Source organism: Salmo trutta, chromosome 2 (genome assembly GCF_901001165.1).
Source record: "Salmo trutta chromosome 2, fSalTru1.1, whole genome shotgun sequence".
NCBI lineage: Eukaryota > Metazoa > Chordata > Actinopteri > Salmoniformes > Salmonidae > Salmo > Salmo trutta.
The window spans coordinates 29,130,338-29,147,172 of record NC_042958.1 but is presented as its reverse complement, the minus strand read 5'-3'; the positions used below and the strand labels follow the sequence as shown (position 1 = coordinate 29,147,172).

The 16,835-nt window shown below is 43.7% G+C and overlaps 1 protein-coding gene across 1 annotated transcript in view; it reads left to right on the top strand.

The window, feature by feature from the left end:
- Positions 1-15,001, top strand: part of LOC115154023 (cadherin-10-like) — a 71,337-nt gene extending 56,336 nt beyond the window's left edge. Inside the window, exons 8-12 of the mRNA XM_029699802.1 lie at positions 655-791; positions 10,520-10,641; positions 10,728-10,836; positions 11,037-11,285; positions 13,899-15,001. Of these exons, the coding sequence (XP_029555662.1) occupies positions 655-791; positions 10,520-10,641; positions 10,728-10,836; positions 11,037-11,285; positions 13,899-14,392 (1,111 nt within the window). The 3' untranslated portion in view covers positions 14,393-15,001. The remainder of the gene's footprint in view (positions 1-654; positions 792-10,519; positions 10,642-10,727; positions 10,837-11,036; positions 11,286-13,898) is intronic.
- The last annotated feature ends 1,834 nt before the right edge of the window (positions 15,002-16,835 follow it).

The following is a 16,835-nucleotide window of genomic DNA, read 5'->3' as shown; positions in this document are numbered from 1 at the left end:
AGAGAGGAAGGGAGGTTGGAAGAAAAGCAAATTATTCATCGGTCCCTCCTGGTGATTTCCCAGCGGAAGTTTGTGGCACTGTGAAGAGAATACAGACACTGTTTATATCCACATAATTATGTAAACTAGCCCAGTGCGGTAGCGGCACAAAGTCAAACTGAAAGAGCCTCATTTGCTCTATCGATTCACACTGCTCTGTTCTGCCATTCCACACATATGGTGCCTGTCTGTGTATTTTTCTGTCTGTGTATCTGTCTCCAACATGGAGACAACCCTGTCTCTGCTTGTGCGGCATGGGAGGATTGTGTTGCAAATTATGAAATGTCAGTGGAATATGTAAGTTGACAGTGATAAATGAGACAACAGTATATGAGGATTCATAATTTCCTGACAAAGGAAACAGAAGGATAGGAATGATATGTACTGTGGGGACCAAAAATGTGTGATTTGTAATGTATTTTCTCATTGAGTCGTGTGTTATTATGCTCTAATGTAATGGATCACAAGAAACAGGGACAGCCTTGTGTAAATAGCCTACTGTCTGGGGAAATAAATAATGTCCAGATTCTTTCATTTGATTGTGTAAATGATGCGTATATAAATAATATTGATATTTTTACATAATCAAAATTATGTATTTGTATTACTCTGCAGATACTCCATTGACCGCCATACCGATCTGGAGAGACTATTCAACATTGATTCTGTAAATGGCACCATTACAACACTGAAAGCCCTCGACAGGGAGATGTCCAAATGGCATAACATCTCTGTTGTTGCAACTGAAATAAGTAAGATTATAATCCCTTTTCTTTACCTTGTTTTGCAAAAAATGTCTATGCATGTGTCAGGCAGCCGAGGGGTATATGTAATGTAGCCGAACTATGCCAACTAGGTGTGGTTATAAGCCCAAGGAACTCAGATAAATTAGAATAAGACAACAAGACATCCGCAGCCAAGTAGCGATTGCGTGCTCTAAAACACAGAGAAAACTGTCCAGCGCCTTGTTCCACAGATATGTGCACTCTTGGCAAAAGTTTTAAATGTATAAAATCAAGAAATAAAAAAGTTAAAAACAAGGGCATCTGCGCAATATGCAAATAACACTAAAACACCACATAACTAATATTAGCCGCTATAGCTAACCAACCGATCCCAGCAGCAAATCCTGCGAGGGCCCGTAGCCAGCATTATAATCGGTTCATCTTCCACTACATAAAATAGACAGTCTACTTACAATCTTCCTAGGTAGCTGGCTTCAGCTGATCGGACCAGGATGTGTTTAGTTTGCCTTGATACAAAAGTGCTGCTACGCTTCAGGATGGCTGGCTTGGTCAATCGGGCGTTGGCTCCGAGGAATATCCAAGGCTTTTTGCTCCACTCGTTCCACATCCGCATATATCCGGTCACAACCAGGTCGGACAACCCCTGTCCCAGCCCAATAGGTCCACAGTTTCGGTTGGCTCAAAGAGTCGCTTATCAGACCCAATTGTCCAATGGGATTCTCATTAGGAAGTTCAGTGTTCATGGCAGGAGCAAGTATTTGGAAGAAAAATAAAATAAACATGCAAATACAATGTCATGGATTAATCAATGTTTCAGTCAATCGTGTAGGATAATCAGTCTGCAACAATGTGTCTTTCCAATTCCACTGTAAATCAAAGTGTATTGTTCACAGCAGCGTGACATCCCCCCAAACTTGAATGTAGCCAGTCCCTGTCACATGCCATGTCTTGGTCTCTATAGTGAGCTGGTGGTTGTCCAAGGTTAGCCCGAGCAGGGGCCGGGTTATAACATCTGCTTCATCTGGCCTATGGGGCTCAGCAGCAGGGACAACATAAAAAAAACATAGAATGGGGGGTCTACTCCAGCCTCTGCCTCAACTATGGGTGTAGGTTCCTGTTAAGGTGCTCACCCTGTCCCTTCCTCTTCCTGTCTCGCACCCACACCCGCTCACTTGGAAGTAGAGATAAAGCTTGTGTTTTGCAGACATAGTACTTATTGTGTTGCTCAGCTGGGTCCCCCATTTTCTTTTTGACTAAGTCATAATCAAAAGGTCAGCCTTTGGTGACGGTCCCTAACCCACCCATTGGGGTTGAGCTTTGGCTGAGGGGGATCTACGCCTAACCCAACAGCTACTGTGAGTGTTAAGTGGCAACCAAACATGAATACCCTGGGACATGCACAGCGTTGTAGGCTTGCAATAGCTTGGGATGTGCTCTGGCCACCTACTCCGCTTCTCTGCCTCTAAAGTGTGCAACAATGTTTTGTTCATTCGCTCTACCCTGTCATTCCCTGCTGGATTGTATTTGGTTGTACTACTCTTAGAAATGTCATACATTTCACAGACTTGAGGCTTCTTCAGGATGGCTGGCATCAAAGCTGACAAAAAAATGTGGGTTCATATCAGAGTGGAAATGGGAGGGGCAACAAAAATGTCTCGACTACATGGGACCATACTGCTCCGACTTTGGTTTTTGCTGTCTGAGCACGAGTAGGGACAGCCCATGTATATCAGGTAAACATGTCAATCATGACCAAGATGTTTTGATAAGTGTCTAGGGGCCTACTGAGGGAAGGGAAGTCTAGGGCAACCACTTCCAGGGGGAAGGACACTGGAATGGGGATTAAGGGGGGCCCTGGCATCTACTCTGTCTTTCTGCAGGCTACAGAAAACGCATCCAGAGTGGAAACCCCATACCTCCTCCTCCATCTGTGGCCAGTAGAAGTGTCGCCGAATGCTGAACAAGGTCTGTTCCACTCATGGTTCAGCGGTTACATGGTACTTCCTCCACACCTCTCTGCACCTAGAAGCTTGGCAGACAATCTGGGATAGAATGCTCATGGGTGTTAGTCAATTACTTCATGGCACATCACATCTTAGCAGATCTCTAGTTTCCTCTGTTGTTGGAACAGACATTTTACTTTTTGGGGCATAGCCCTCCTCTCTAGGCTCCCTGGAATCAATCACATTCCAACATACCGCTTGACTGTCTGAACATCAGGGTCAACTGCTTGTCAGGTTTTTCAGTCATCACACGGTAGCTCAGAGTTCTCCTGTGGACCTCGTGCCGCCACAGCATTGGTTAGATTCATGCCGGCCAGCATGCAGCTGCTCACATTTCCTGTGGGCAAGGAGACTGGAAGGAACCTAGACAGGGCCTCAGCATTGGTGTTCTCTTATGCAGAACGACACTTCTCAGTGAAAGCAATGGAGGGGAGTTGGGCAACCCACCTTTGCTCCACGGCACCTAGCCGGGCAGTCTGTAGTTGGGCAACTGGGTTATTATATGTAAAAACAGTTAAATGAATAGCCTTCAGGTAGTCCCGAAATTTCTCTGTGATGGCCCACTTCAAGGCCCAGAGTTCTAACTTGAAAGAGCTGTAGTTGGGTGCAGGCTGCAACTAGTGTAGGCTATCACATGCTCACAGCCGTCTTGCATTTGAGTTAGGACTGCCCCAAGCCCGTGGTTTCTTGCATCAGTATAAACTACAAAGGGTAGGAAAAAAATCTACATAAACCAAGACTGGGGCCTGGGTTACGGCTGCCTTCAGCGGCTCAAACGAGGATTGACAGGCTGGCGACCAATTGACCTTATTGGTCCCTGACCTCTTGTCAGCAGGAATGCCAATCAATAGTGCATTCAAGGAGCGTGCAATCTTAGCAAATCCTGATACAAAATGTCTGTGGTACCCTACTAGGCCTAGGAAAGACCTGACTTGTTTGACTGTGGTAAAGGTGGCCCAGTCAGTAACAGAATAAATCTTGTCTGTCTAACCACGTGCCTCAGGAAGTTTATCTGCTGTTGAAGAAGATTACACTTGTTAGGGTACAGCTTCAGTCCATGTCTCTAAAGGTTTTCAAAGACCTCGTCAAGGTGCTGCAAGTGGGATGAGAAGTCCAAAGTGCAGACAATGATCTCATCAAGACTAAAATGGACTCTTTGATCTGCTCACTGAGACATTGTTTTAGCAATGGTTGGAAGGTGGCAGGTGCATTATCTGCTGGCCAGGTCTAGGGTCGTGAAGGTTTGCTGAGTGTGGTGAGTCGCCTCAACTCTGGGAAAGGGAAAAGCATCCTTGGGAGTCACAAAGTTCAACGTACTTTAACATTCGAAAAAATGCCAACTTCCAACCTTTTTCTTTAATATAACAATGGGTGCAACCTAAGAACTAGATCTTTTGCAGATGATACAATTTTCTAGCATACCTGACAGTAGAATCCTGTACATCATGGGGGGTAAGGGCCGAAACGTCTACCCAATTGGAGCTGCATCAACTGTAGGTATTCTATGTTGAACAATGTCAGTCCTTCCAAAATCTTCAGCAAAAACCTTCTCCCACTTCTGCAACAGAGCACTGAGATCGATTGCTGTTTTTCAGTGAGTCCTGGTCTGTCCATCAGGCTGCTCACATCAAAGCTGGACTCCACATCCTCTAGGGCTGTGTAGGGCTCAACAACACCCACATGGACTACACCATCAGAGTCCAGCATCATGCTCAGATCTCCAGCTCCATGTACATCCACCTCATCAACATAATTGACACTCCACAGCTTCTGGTAGCGGCCTATAGACAGACATGAAAGGGTTCAGATTGAAAGTATGAACTGGAACTCCCCATTCTTTTACGACAGCCAGTGTTCTTTCCACCCCTACAGCATTAGGGTCCGGTAAGGCCTTCACGAGCCCACAATAATCACTGCCATGCCATGCGGGCCCATCCAGGCACATCCCAATACCACAACTTCGTTCCTGGCTGGAACACGAATCCCCGAATCCCCAGTCTGTTGGCAGGCCAGAAGTAACCCAGGAATTTATCCCCTCCACTGGTGCCAATGGTCTGTTGGCAGGTGGCAAAGGGACTCATCCCCTCACGATCAGGGGGTTAGTTGAACACTTGTCTTTGACAATCCCAACTCCACAGTTTGGTATCTTGACACCTTCAATTTTAAAATCCATAATTGCATAACCTACAAATGGATGATCTAGGCCATTTGTAGCTTTGATGGTCAGAATTGAAGTAGCCTCTCCCACACCTACTGTATCTTGCTGTTAAGGAAGTGTTTGTTCAATAGTTGCTTTTGCACCAGGGTGACCTAAGAGGCAGTATATAATAGCCCAGTGAGTTTAACTCCATCTATACAAATGTCCACTTTTGGACAATAAAAGTTGAGTTTGCAGTACCAGCTGACCCCTCTGCTCGGACCTCCGAAGCAGGGCTGGCTAGTTAAAAGCCGGGTCAGATTTTGAGAGCCCCCTACAGAACCAGCCTGTTTGCAGTGATAGCAGATTGTATTACCTTCAAAATCCCAAGTAGTTAATGGCCTGCTTTCAGTCAGAGACCTCAATGTATTAGACTCTGCAACAGCAGAACATTTTACCTCAGCCCACGTTTTGCTACCATGTTCCTTTTCCAGTAGCATGGCGTCCTAGCATAAGTCATCAAAGCACAGTCCCAGGATACAGCAGGAATAGGTCTTCAGGTCCTGAGTTAGGGCACCCTCTTTAAACCAAGAGGAACTGTTCCCGTAAATTGTGTTCAATCGGGACATACACTGAACAAAAATATAAAATGCAACATGTAACAATTTCAAAGATTTTATTGAGTTACAGTTATTATAAGTAAATCAGTCAATTGAAATAAATTTATTATGGCAAAATCAATGGATTTCACATGACTGGGAATACAGATATGCCTCTGTTGGTCACAGATACTTTAAAAAAAAGGTAGGGGCGAGTCAGTATCTAGTGTTACCACCATTTGCCTAATGCAGCGCAACACATCTCCTTCGCATACAGTTGATCAGGCTGTTGAATTTGGCCTGTGGAATGTTCTCCTCTGCGAAGTTGCTGGATATTGGCAGGAACTGGAACATGCTGTCGTACACACCGATCCAGAGTATCCCAAACATGGTCAATTCGTGACATCTGGTGAGTATGCAGGCCATTGAGGAACTGGGAGATTTTCAGCTTCCGTAAATTGTCTACAGATCGTTGCAACATGGGGCTGTGCATTATCATGCTGAAATATGAGGTGACGGCGGTGGAGGAATGGCACAACAATGGGCCTCAGTATCTTGTTACGGTAACTGTGCATTCAAATTGCCATCGATAACATGCAATTGAGTTCGTTGTCTGTAGCTTACACCTGCCCATACTATAACCCCACCACCACCATGGGGAACTGTTCACAACGTTGACAACAGAAAACCGTTCGCCCACATGCCGCTATACATGTGGTCTGCGTTTGAGGCTGGTTGGACGTACTGCCAAATGTGACCGACCGACTCATTTCGGTCTTATGTAGCAAAATTTGAAATTGCATTTTTATATTGGATAAAAGTAGAGACTGGTATATCATACACTACAGTTGAGGAACAACGGGAAAGTAATTTTGCTTTAATAGTTGATAAACTTGTAACCTTCAGCATCTCTTTAAGGGTTGATCCGAGCGTTCTGTACTAACAACAGCAGTCAAGCACCCAAGTTAACTTGCTATCTACTTCCAGACACAAATGAGAGAACAGCTCACTGAACATTACTCACCCTAAGAGAGCTGGTTAGGCTGTTATGTTATCCAGAGCGTTGGCGACTGCAACTGTGCTGTCAGATTGTCTGCTCATAAATTCAGAGCACTTTCCTCTCGGAGCGTTCAGACTTAACAACGGCAGCTCAGAACCAATGCTAACTGGCTAACATTGGCTAGCTTGCAAGCTACTTCCAGACACATAATGAGATAACACTGACCATTTTGTGACCATTTTACTCGCCCTAGCAGATCTGGTTAGCCTGTTTTCATGTTATTCAGAGCATTGGTGACTGTAACTGGGCTGCTGGCAACAATTGAATTACGCTTTTTTGCCAACATTTACTGACACCGGCCATATTCAACTGGTGTTGAATGAACCATAATCCCAACTCATGACATTACTACCCTGCATTCATATGCAGGTAGCTAACCAACCAGGTTCAAGCTAGCTACCATTAGGCTATAACTAGTGGCTCTGAGATACGAATTACAAGATCATACATGTATCGTTAGCTAGCGAGCCAGCCAGCTAACATTAGCTAGCAGTACACTTTAACTTGAGATGAAAAGACTATGTCAAAATGATAAACGTGTAATGTCTGAAAATGTAGCTAGCTAGATTATTTTACCCGTTCATATTATGGATGGAGGCGTCTCCTGTTGAATGCCATGGTTGCCCTTAGTTTGAAAATGTAATCTGGAGACAGGTGTTTTCTCCATCTCCTTAGTTAACATACTCAATTTCCACTGATTTCAAAACAGTCCTCCAGAAAGTGGAGAGCACACACGTAATGTTAGCTAATGAGCCAGCCAGCTAACGTTAGCAAGCTAACTTTAACTTGACATTAGGTTTATGCAGTTTTACAATGCAATACATTTTTATAAAAAGCAGCGTTGACAGGATTACCTAGACTTACTGACCAGCTCAAATAGACAGAAGTGTGCTATATGGCATACCAATCCAAACTCATCTCTCGGCATGTCCAGCCCACTCATTATCTCAGCCAATCATGGCTAGTGGGAAGGTTGCTGACTTTTTCTGTGGCTTAACAAACAAGGCTTGTAATTTAACAATTTGATTCGTATTTACAGATGGCATACACATTTGTTATTAAGGCACATGAAAGTTCACATGTTCGAGAAGGCATTTCTGCAAAGAAACACATTTTGATAAAAATAAAGAAGTTTACATTCAAACAGCTCCCCTGTGAAATATGGTAAAGAGATGAACATTCAATTCTCTGTCAACAGCTCTGGTGGACATCCCTGCAGTCAGCATGCCAATTGCATGCTCCCTCAAAACTGTGGCATTGTGTGACAAAACTGCACATTTTAGAGTGGCCTTTTATTGTCCCCAGCAAAAGGTATACCTGTGTAATGATCATACTGTTTAACCAGCTTCTTGATAAGCCACACCTGTCAGGTGGATGGATTATCTTGGCAAAGGAGAAATGTCCACAAATGTATGCACAAAATTTGAGAGAAATACGATTTGCTACTATAGAAATGTTACCTCAACAGGGGTATAGGAACCTGTTTGACATACAGGTAATCTAAATAGGCAAATACCTTAGTGGCTCTGTCGTACTCCTCCTCTGAGGTCACGCTGACCTGTTGCTTAGCTTTGCCCATTTAAATCCCCTACTTGGATAAACTTTTTATTTTTTATTTTCCTTTAATGCCTAAGATCCCCTCAATATTCTCTTTCCATTAGCCATACTTCAAATCACAATTAGGACATTTACACTGAGGCACCCAGTGTGCCCTGGGGTAAAATGGCATCATCATATTTGTTTTCCTAAAACCTGTCCTTTGAGTAACTGAACACTGCTCCTAAAAATCCAATCCTGCCAACTACTGCCAAATGTCAGGCAGCCGAGGGGTATATGTAATGTAGCCGAACTATGCCACCTGGCCAGCCCCTTGTCCCACAGATTTCTGCGCTCCGGCAAGAATGTGCACAATTATCAAGAGTTTTAACTTTATAAAATAAAAACAACAAATGGAATCTATGCAATATTGAAGTAAAAATTGTGAAATGTGCAAATAATGCTAAATTACCACATAACTTAGCTAATATTAGCCGCTATAGCCAACCAACCGAGCCCTGCAGCAAGTCCAAAGTGGAACTGTAGCCGGCACTATAATTGCTGCATATTCCACTTCATAAAATAGACTAAGTCTACTTGAAATCTTCCTGGGTAGCGGGCCCCAGCCCACTGACCTGGGATGTATCAGTGCTGCTACACTTCCTGGCTTCGTCAATCTGGCGTCGGTTTGGGTGATATTCACAGTGTTCTGCTGCAGTCTTTCTACATCTGCATATATGTGGTCACAACCAGGATGGACAACTCCTGTTCCAGCCCCATAGGTCCACATGGGCAACGCCCACAGTTTCAGTTGGCTCAAAGGGCTGCTCATCAGAACCAGTTGTCCAATGGGAGACTCGTTAGGAAGTCAGGAGTATTAGGAGAAAACTAAAATAAACATGCAACTACAAGTTAATATTTTAATTAATGTTTCAGGCAATCGTGTAGGATATTCAGTCTGCAACAATGTCTTTCCAATGCTACTGAAAAAAATTTACTCATCAATCTACACACAATACCCCATAATGACAAAACAAAAACCGGTTTTCATTTTTTGGGGCAAATGTATTAACAAAAAAAAACAGAAGTATTGAGACCCTTTGCTATGAGACTCGAAATTGAGATCCGGTCCATCCGCTTTCCATTGATCATCCGTGAGATGTTTCTACTACTTGATTGAGCAATTGGGGGAGAAGGGCACTGATCAGGGAGGTGAACTCTGACAGAGCTCCAGAGTTCCTCTGTGGAGATGGGAGAACCTTCCAGAAGGACAATCATCTCTGCAGCACTCCACCAAAATCAGGCCTTCATGGTAGAGTGGCCAGAATGAATCCACTCCTCAGTAAAAGGCACAACAGCCCACTTGGAGTTTGCCAAAAGCAACAAAAGGACTCTCAGACGATGAGAAACAAGATTTTCTGTTCTGATGAAACCAAGATTGAACTCTTTGGCCTAAATGCCAAGCGCCACGTCTGGAGGGAACCAGGCACCGCTCATCATCTGGCCATTACCATCCCTATGGTGAAGCATGGTGTTGGCAGCATCATGCTGTGGGGATGAACAGAGAAAAGGGAAAGATGAACAGAGAAAAGTACCGAGAGATCCTTGATCAAAACCTGCTCCAGGACCTCAGATTGGGGCGAAGGTTCACCTTCCAAGAGGACAATGACCCTAAGCACACAGCCAAGACAACACAGCAGTGACTTCAGGACAAGTCTCTGAATGTCCTTGAGTGGCCCAGCCAGAGCCTGGACTTGAACCTGATCAAACATCTCTGGAGACCTGAAAATAGCTGTGCAGCGACACTCCCCATCCAACCTGACATAGCTTGAAAGGATCTGCAGAGAAGAATGGGAGAAACTCCCAAAGTGCAGGTGTGCCAAGCTTGTAGCATCATACCCAAGAAGACTCAAGGCTGTAATCGCTGCCAAAATTGCTTCAACATGGTACTGAGTGAATGCTCTAAATACCTATGTAAATGTGTTTTTTTTTATATAAATTTGCTAACATTTATAAAACATTATGGGGTATTATGTGTAGATTGATGATGGAAAAAAACAAGTTAATCCTTTTTGAGAATAAGGATGTAAGGTAACAAAATGTGAAAAAAGTCAAGGGGTCAGAATACTTTCCAAATGCACTGTATGTTATATTTTTTGTTAATTTGCTAATGTCAACTTCAGGGATATTTAAATTTTACCCTACAAGCTCCGGACTACTGCTGTTTTTCTGTTCTACCTGATAACGAATTGCACCCACCTGGTGTCACAGGTCTAAATCAGTCCCTGATTAGAGGGGAAGAAATAAAAAAAAGCATTGTAACTGGCTTTGAGGTCCAGATATGAATTTGAGGGGTCTACTGTATGGGCCAACTACACATTTTCAATCTTCTTGTTTAGGTAACCCTCGCCAAACCACTCGAGTCCCAGTGTTCATACGGGTTCTGGACGTAAACGACAATGCACCTGAATTTGCCATGTATTATGAGACATTTGTCTGTGAAAATGTCAAATCTGGACAGGTACAGTATGACATCATAATACTACAAATGCTGAAGAAAAGCCTGAAGAAACATCTTTTCTCATACCTTTTTTTCACTATCCACAGCTGATTCAGACGATAAGTGCGGTTGACACCGATGAGCCCCTTGTTGGACATAAGTTTGTCTTCAGTATGAGCTTCTCCAATCCAAATTTCACCATCATTGACAATGAAGGTAGCTAAATGTTAGCCTTGTGCTTTTTATCTGGCCATTATCTGGTCTTAGTGGTGTGAGTTGTATTAACAATTTCACTTTTTTGTAACATATGGAGCTGCAATGTTACAATCATTACTGGGAACATTTGTTCTAAACATTAGAAACAACCTTTCATTTCTCATATCCCTTTTTCCTTCCCTCTGCGATCCACCCCTTAGATAACACAGCCAGGATCATCACTCGAAGGGGAGGATTTAGCCAGCGTGAGATGAATGCATACCTACTGCCCGTGGTGATCTCAGACAATGACTACCCTATCCAGAGCAGCACCAGCACTTTGACTGTGAATGTGTGTGCCTGCGACAGCGGGGGGAATGTGCAGTCCTGCAACACAGAGGCTCTGCTGTCTGCCGGGCTGAGCACTGGAGCACTGGTGGCTATCCTGCTCTGTGTTATCATCCTCTTGAGTAAGTATCACTATCAATCACACTGGTAAAGTCAACCGCCGCCTACCAAATTACACCCTATTCCCTGTTGTTACGAACCAGCTCATAGCCCGTAACAAAGAGGGAGACAAAGCAGAAATAAAGAAATGACAAACATAGTTATTAAACAAAGTAAACTATATCCGAGTAACAATGGTGTGTGTAGTCAATAGTGTAAGTGAGTGGATGCGTTCATAGATGGTGATAATGAGGGGTGTTCACGCACGCCACCCAAAAACGCCACAACAAAAAACACCAGTGTGTTTGGGTGAGAGAGTCTCCTCAATCTATGGGGGGAAAGGTGTATTTATCCCCGGGACACACCCGACCACAGGTAGTGTCACATTTCACTGACGACCCTCCCGGCTCCGCCCACCGACATCCTATTAGGGAAAACAAGAGCAAAGAGAAAGAATTCGGCAGACAGAGTGGGAGGGTCGTCACACTGTGTAGAGCCCGTAAGGCTTTGGTCAAATGTAGTGCACAACATAGGGAATATGGTGCCATTTGGGAGACACCCAAATCAAACTGAGTCAGATAATTTAAGTAGTATTCTTAATTCTGAACATACAGTACTGTACAGTAGCACACAGCAATCTAAGTCACTTAATACAAAGCTGAAGCAATTATTCTAGGCTGTGTTGGACTCTAACACAATAAACTACACTGCACGTGTAATGGAGTGAGAAGGAGTGAGAAGGGACGGAGTGAGAAGGGACTTTATTTGCACCCGGTAGGCACTGGTTAGCTCCTTCTTTTTCTCTGCTGCGAGTCCTTCGAAAGCACTTAAATCCTATGTGCTACTTCTGTGTTATTCCTTTGTGTTATTCCTTTCATCATCAAACTTCTTCAACTAAAGAAAGTTTAAAGTAGAGCCACTCACTGAGACATTACTTTGCTGGCTGCATGTGTAAATAGTATGTTTCCTCATGAAAATGATGCAGCAGGATGAAAGCTTTTATTATTGGTTATATCCACTTGACAAAAAGGTATTTGTGTTTTTCCCTGCTAAAGTAGGTCACATCCTATTTCCTGGCATCCTAAAGCAACACTTCAGCCTCCTTTGTGAGCTAATGCAGTATGTAAAAGCACAAAGTGCAAAACAGAAAGTGTGCATGTCTTTTTCCCCGGCAAAAAGCAAAAAATATGTAGTGCTTATGTTCAAGGGGATATCAATAAGTAATAGGCAAAAAAATGACTTTGAACCTGGTATTGCACTTGGCCAAGCATGACCCCGGTGCCACCTAAACAGCATCATCCATGAGCTTATTAAGGGTGTTGATATATTCAATTACCCAATTAAAAGTCATGAGTGACTTAATAGCAACATAAATACCAATCCACTGACTTTTGTTTGTGTACTCTGCTTTGCGTTATGGCTAAGAACAGCCCTTAGCCCTGAGTTATTCATGATAATGCACAGGTTCTCATTTTTTATTGCTTAAATGAGTGTTTGTGCTATTCCTCCTCCTCACTCAATAATGCAGAGACCCAGCTCATCTGTTGATGTGTTCACCTGTTCATCTGTGCTCTCTTCCTTTCTCTTCCTGTTCCATGATCTCCGCCCGACTTGAATCTTGCTCGCATCCTTGCCTAGCCACTGATCCCTCGCTAGCAAATTAACTATTGACATTTCTTCCACTGCATGCTGTGCTTGTTCCCCCTTCACTTGTCTGTCTGACACTGGAGAGAGCTCTACTGTAGCTCTGGCTTCTGGCTAACTCAGATTGGAAGTGCTGAAGATTGAACCCCATGTTCGCCTCTTGAGCGAAATATCATGACATCTGCTCATTATCCGATGGTTTTCTCGCTTGAACCCTTCTGACAGGCTGTCTAATTCACCTCCACTACGCCTCTGACAGGCAGACAGGCAGGCAGGCAGTAGGCGCTGAGCTGGAACAGTTTGCGCTCCTCCTCCACACTGCACCACACTGCTCTATGCCACCCCACACCACCCAACACTGGGGTATCAGTCAGAAAGGCCTGGTAACTGGGCCTCTAAAGAGCCACTCCTTTAGAGACCTTTGTAATTAACACCTGGGTGGGAGGCAGGTAGAGTACTACTGCACCTGCTGAGGTGTGGGAAAGAGGAGGAGGAGGGGGATGAGGAGGAGGCCCCAATGTGAGGGAATTGTTTTTACTCTCGATTTGCTCCTTTTTCATGAAAATAATGAGCAACAACATAAATCCCATGCTCTCATAGCGCCACTCTGGATGCAAATTCCTCCTTCAGCTGGAAAGTTTGGATTTAAAGTCCTGCTCAGAAATTAAAATAGAATAAAATGCATTTAATTATGCGAGTAAGGGTAGTCTGACCTGAGAATGAGAAAAAGAAAGGGCTCGTTCAAGTGCTACAGATTTTCTACAGTGAATTTGATGTTAAGGGGAAAAACGAAAGAAAAGCTTGTCCTGCTCAATCTTTCATAAAAGGAGGTGAGTGCCCAAGGCAGTGCAGCGTATTTATCACTGATAGCAAATGTCTTTCTCTCCGGTGTGTATTCCTGAGTTTACTTAATGAATGATGGAGCACACTCCTCTTCTCTCCCATCTCATACTCAAGTTTTTATCTCTCTCTCTTTCTGTCTGTGTGTGTAGTGATCGTGGTGCTGTTCGCTGCCCTGAGGAGGCAGCAGAGGAAGAAGGAGCCTCTGATCATCTCCAAAGAGGATGTGAGAGACAATGTTGTCAGCTACAACGATGAGGGGGGCGGAGAGGAGGACACTCAGGCCTTTGATATCGGCACACTGCGCAACCCAGAGGTGATGGACGCTAACAAGCTGCGCAGGGACATCATCCCAGAGATGCTGTTTCCCTTCGGGAGGACATCACCTATAAAGGATAATGCCGACGTCAGAGACTTCATTCACGGGAGGCTCCATGAGAACGACTCGGACCCCACCGCGCCCCCGTATGACTCCCTTGCCACCTACGCCTACGAGGGGAGCGGCTCGCTAGCCGAGTCCCTCAGCTCCCTGGAGTCTGGAGCTACGGAGGGGGACCAGGAGTACGATTACCTCAGCAACTGGGGACCGGCGTTCAAAAAACTAGCGGACATGTATATAGGGAAGGACACGGAGAGAGAAACCTAGGTTACAGTTAGGCCTGTACTACCGGAGCTCATCATCAACGACATGCATTGATAATCTCTCTCACACACTATCCTGCAACCCATCCATTGATTCATATGGCTGGTCAAGTAGAATTCATGAATTAAACATTAAACTCACTACTGGTGGTGATATTTCTCACAGTTTTACTGTTTTTGGTTATAATCAGTAAAGATGCCTTTGAATTTTAAGAAATGTTGTGAACAATGGTGTGGACAATGTGTTTTGTAATTGAGGAGTGAGATAGTAGTCTTGTATACTATCAATGTTTACTGGAGAAAAAAAATGCTTTTCCTGCAAAGTAAATTTGAAATAGATACATGTATGAACTGCTTTTCCATGATGGACATACTATACCCTATTCGCCATCTTTGTTTGGCAAGCAATGTTCATGTTAATGGTTGGTTAGGTTTATTCTGTGCATCCATTTCATTATATACTGTAGGTGTATGATGTAATAAGGACGTGTACGTTGTAGGGTAACTGTCACACACTGAATTCATGTTGTTTGAATGCCAAGTCGTATTGTTTTATATTTATATTTTTATACTTCTTTTATTAATAAAAAAAATAAAACTTCACATTTTCATACATTTCATAGAGTTTCAAGTTTTATTAGTAGTACTTTATGAATCGCACAGTTAACGCCTTGGCCTCTTTAAAATACAAGTTGATACATCATATCAGTGGAATTTGATAATATAGAAGTTCCACAAAACTCATTGTAAATATTACGTTTTCACATCTGAAGTACGGGAAACTAGGCATGAGCTACAACCACCACCTCAATTTATTGTTAGCCACTATGGTGCAATGTAAATCAGATGGCAGTAATATATTAGCGATATGAGTATTGCTAGGGAGGTTCCACTTTACATTTATACTGTATGATCAATACCTCTTGACTTTCTCTTTGTGGACAATAAAAAACATTATTTAATTTCTTTGCCCAATTATGGATAATGAATCTGCATGCATATTTTGAGACGAGTGGAATGAAATCCAATACAGCCAATGCTGTGACCCAAAATGGCACCATATTCCCTTCATAGTGCACTACTTTTGACCAGAGCCCTATGGGCCTAGGTCAAATGTAGGGTACTAATGTATATAGAGAATAGGGTGCCATTTGGGATGCATCCAATGTATAGCTCTCAGAGTTACAAACATAAATCACTCCAGTAACAAACTCAATCACCCCCTTACACAAGCCGCAATCCGAAACTTTGAAGGATACCTGTGGGGTTGGTCATGGTTAGTTTCACAATAGAATCATTTGTAATCCTATTGAAGTGCCATTGCTTATGGGGTGGCAGGTAGCCTAGTGGTTAGAGTGTTGTGTCAGCAACTGAAAGGTTGCTAGATCGAATCCCTGAGCTGACGAGGTAAAAATCTGTTGTTCTGCCGCTGAACAAGGCAGTTAACCCACTGTTCCTAGGCTGTCATTGTAAATAAGAATTAGTTCTTAACTGACTTGCCTAGTTGCATCAAGGTAAAATAAAAACAACATGGGTAGATAACATTCTCATCTCATCCTAATACTATTCCTCCAGCAAGATTGATTTATGATACACATGTTGACTGCTATGGACCTTGTGGGAGTCTATAGTAATAGTATGCATTCAAATTTACATACAAACTCAGCAAAAAAGAAACGTCCTCTCACTGACAACTGCATTTATTTTCAGCAAACTTAACATTTGTAAATATTTGTATGAACATAAGATTCAGCAACTGAGACATAAACTGAACAAGTTCCATAGACATGTGACTAACAGACATGGAATAATGTGACCCTGAACAAGGGGGGGTCAAAATCAAAAGCAACAGTCAGGATTTGCTGTGGCCACCAGCTGCATTAAGTACTGAGTGCATCTCCTCCGCATGGACTGCACCAGATTTGCCAGTTCTTGCTATGAGATGTTACCCCACTCTTCCACCAAGGCACCTGCAAGTTCCCGGACATTTATGGGGGGAATGGCCCTAGCACTCACCCTCCGATCCAACAGGTCCCAGATGTGCGCAATGGGATTGAGATCCAGGCTCTTCGCTGGCCATAGCAGAACACTGACATTCCTGTCTTGCAGGAAATCACGCACAGAACAAGCACTATGGCTGGTGGCATTGTCATGCTGGAGGGTCATGTCAGGATGAGCCTGCAGGAAGTGTACCACATGTAACGCACAGCATTGAGATTTCCGGCAATGACAACAAGCTCAGTCCGATGATGCTGTGACACACCTCCCCAGACCATGACGGACCCTCCACCTCAAAATCGATCCCGCTCCAGAGTACAGGCCTCCTGTGTAACGCTCATTCCTTCGACGATAAACGTAAATCCGACCATCACCCCTGGTGAGACAAATCCACAACTCGTCAGTGAAGAGCACTTTTTGCCAGTCCTGTCTGGTCCAGTAACGGTGCG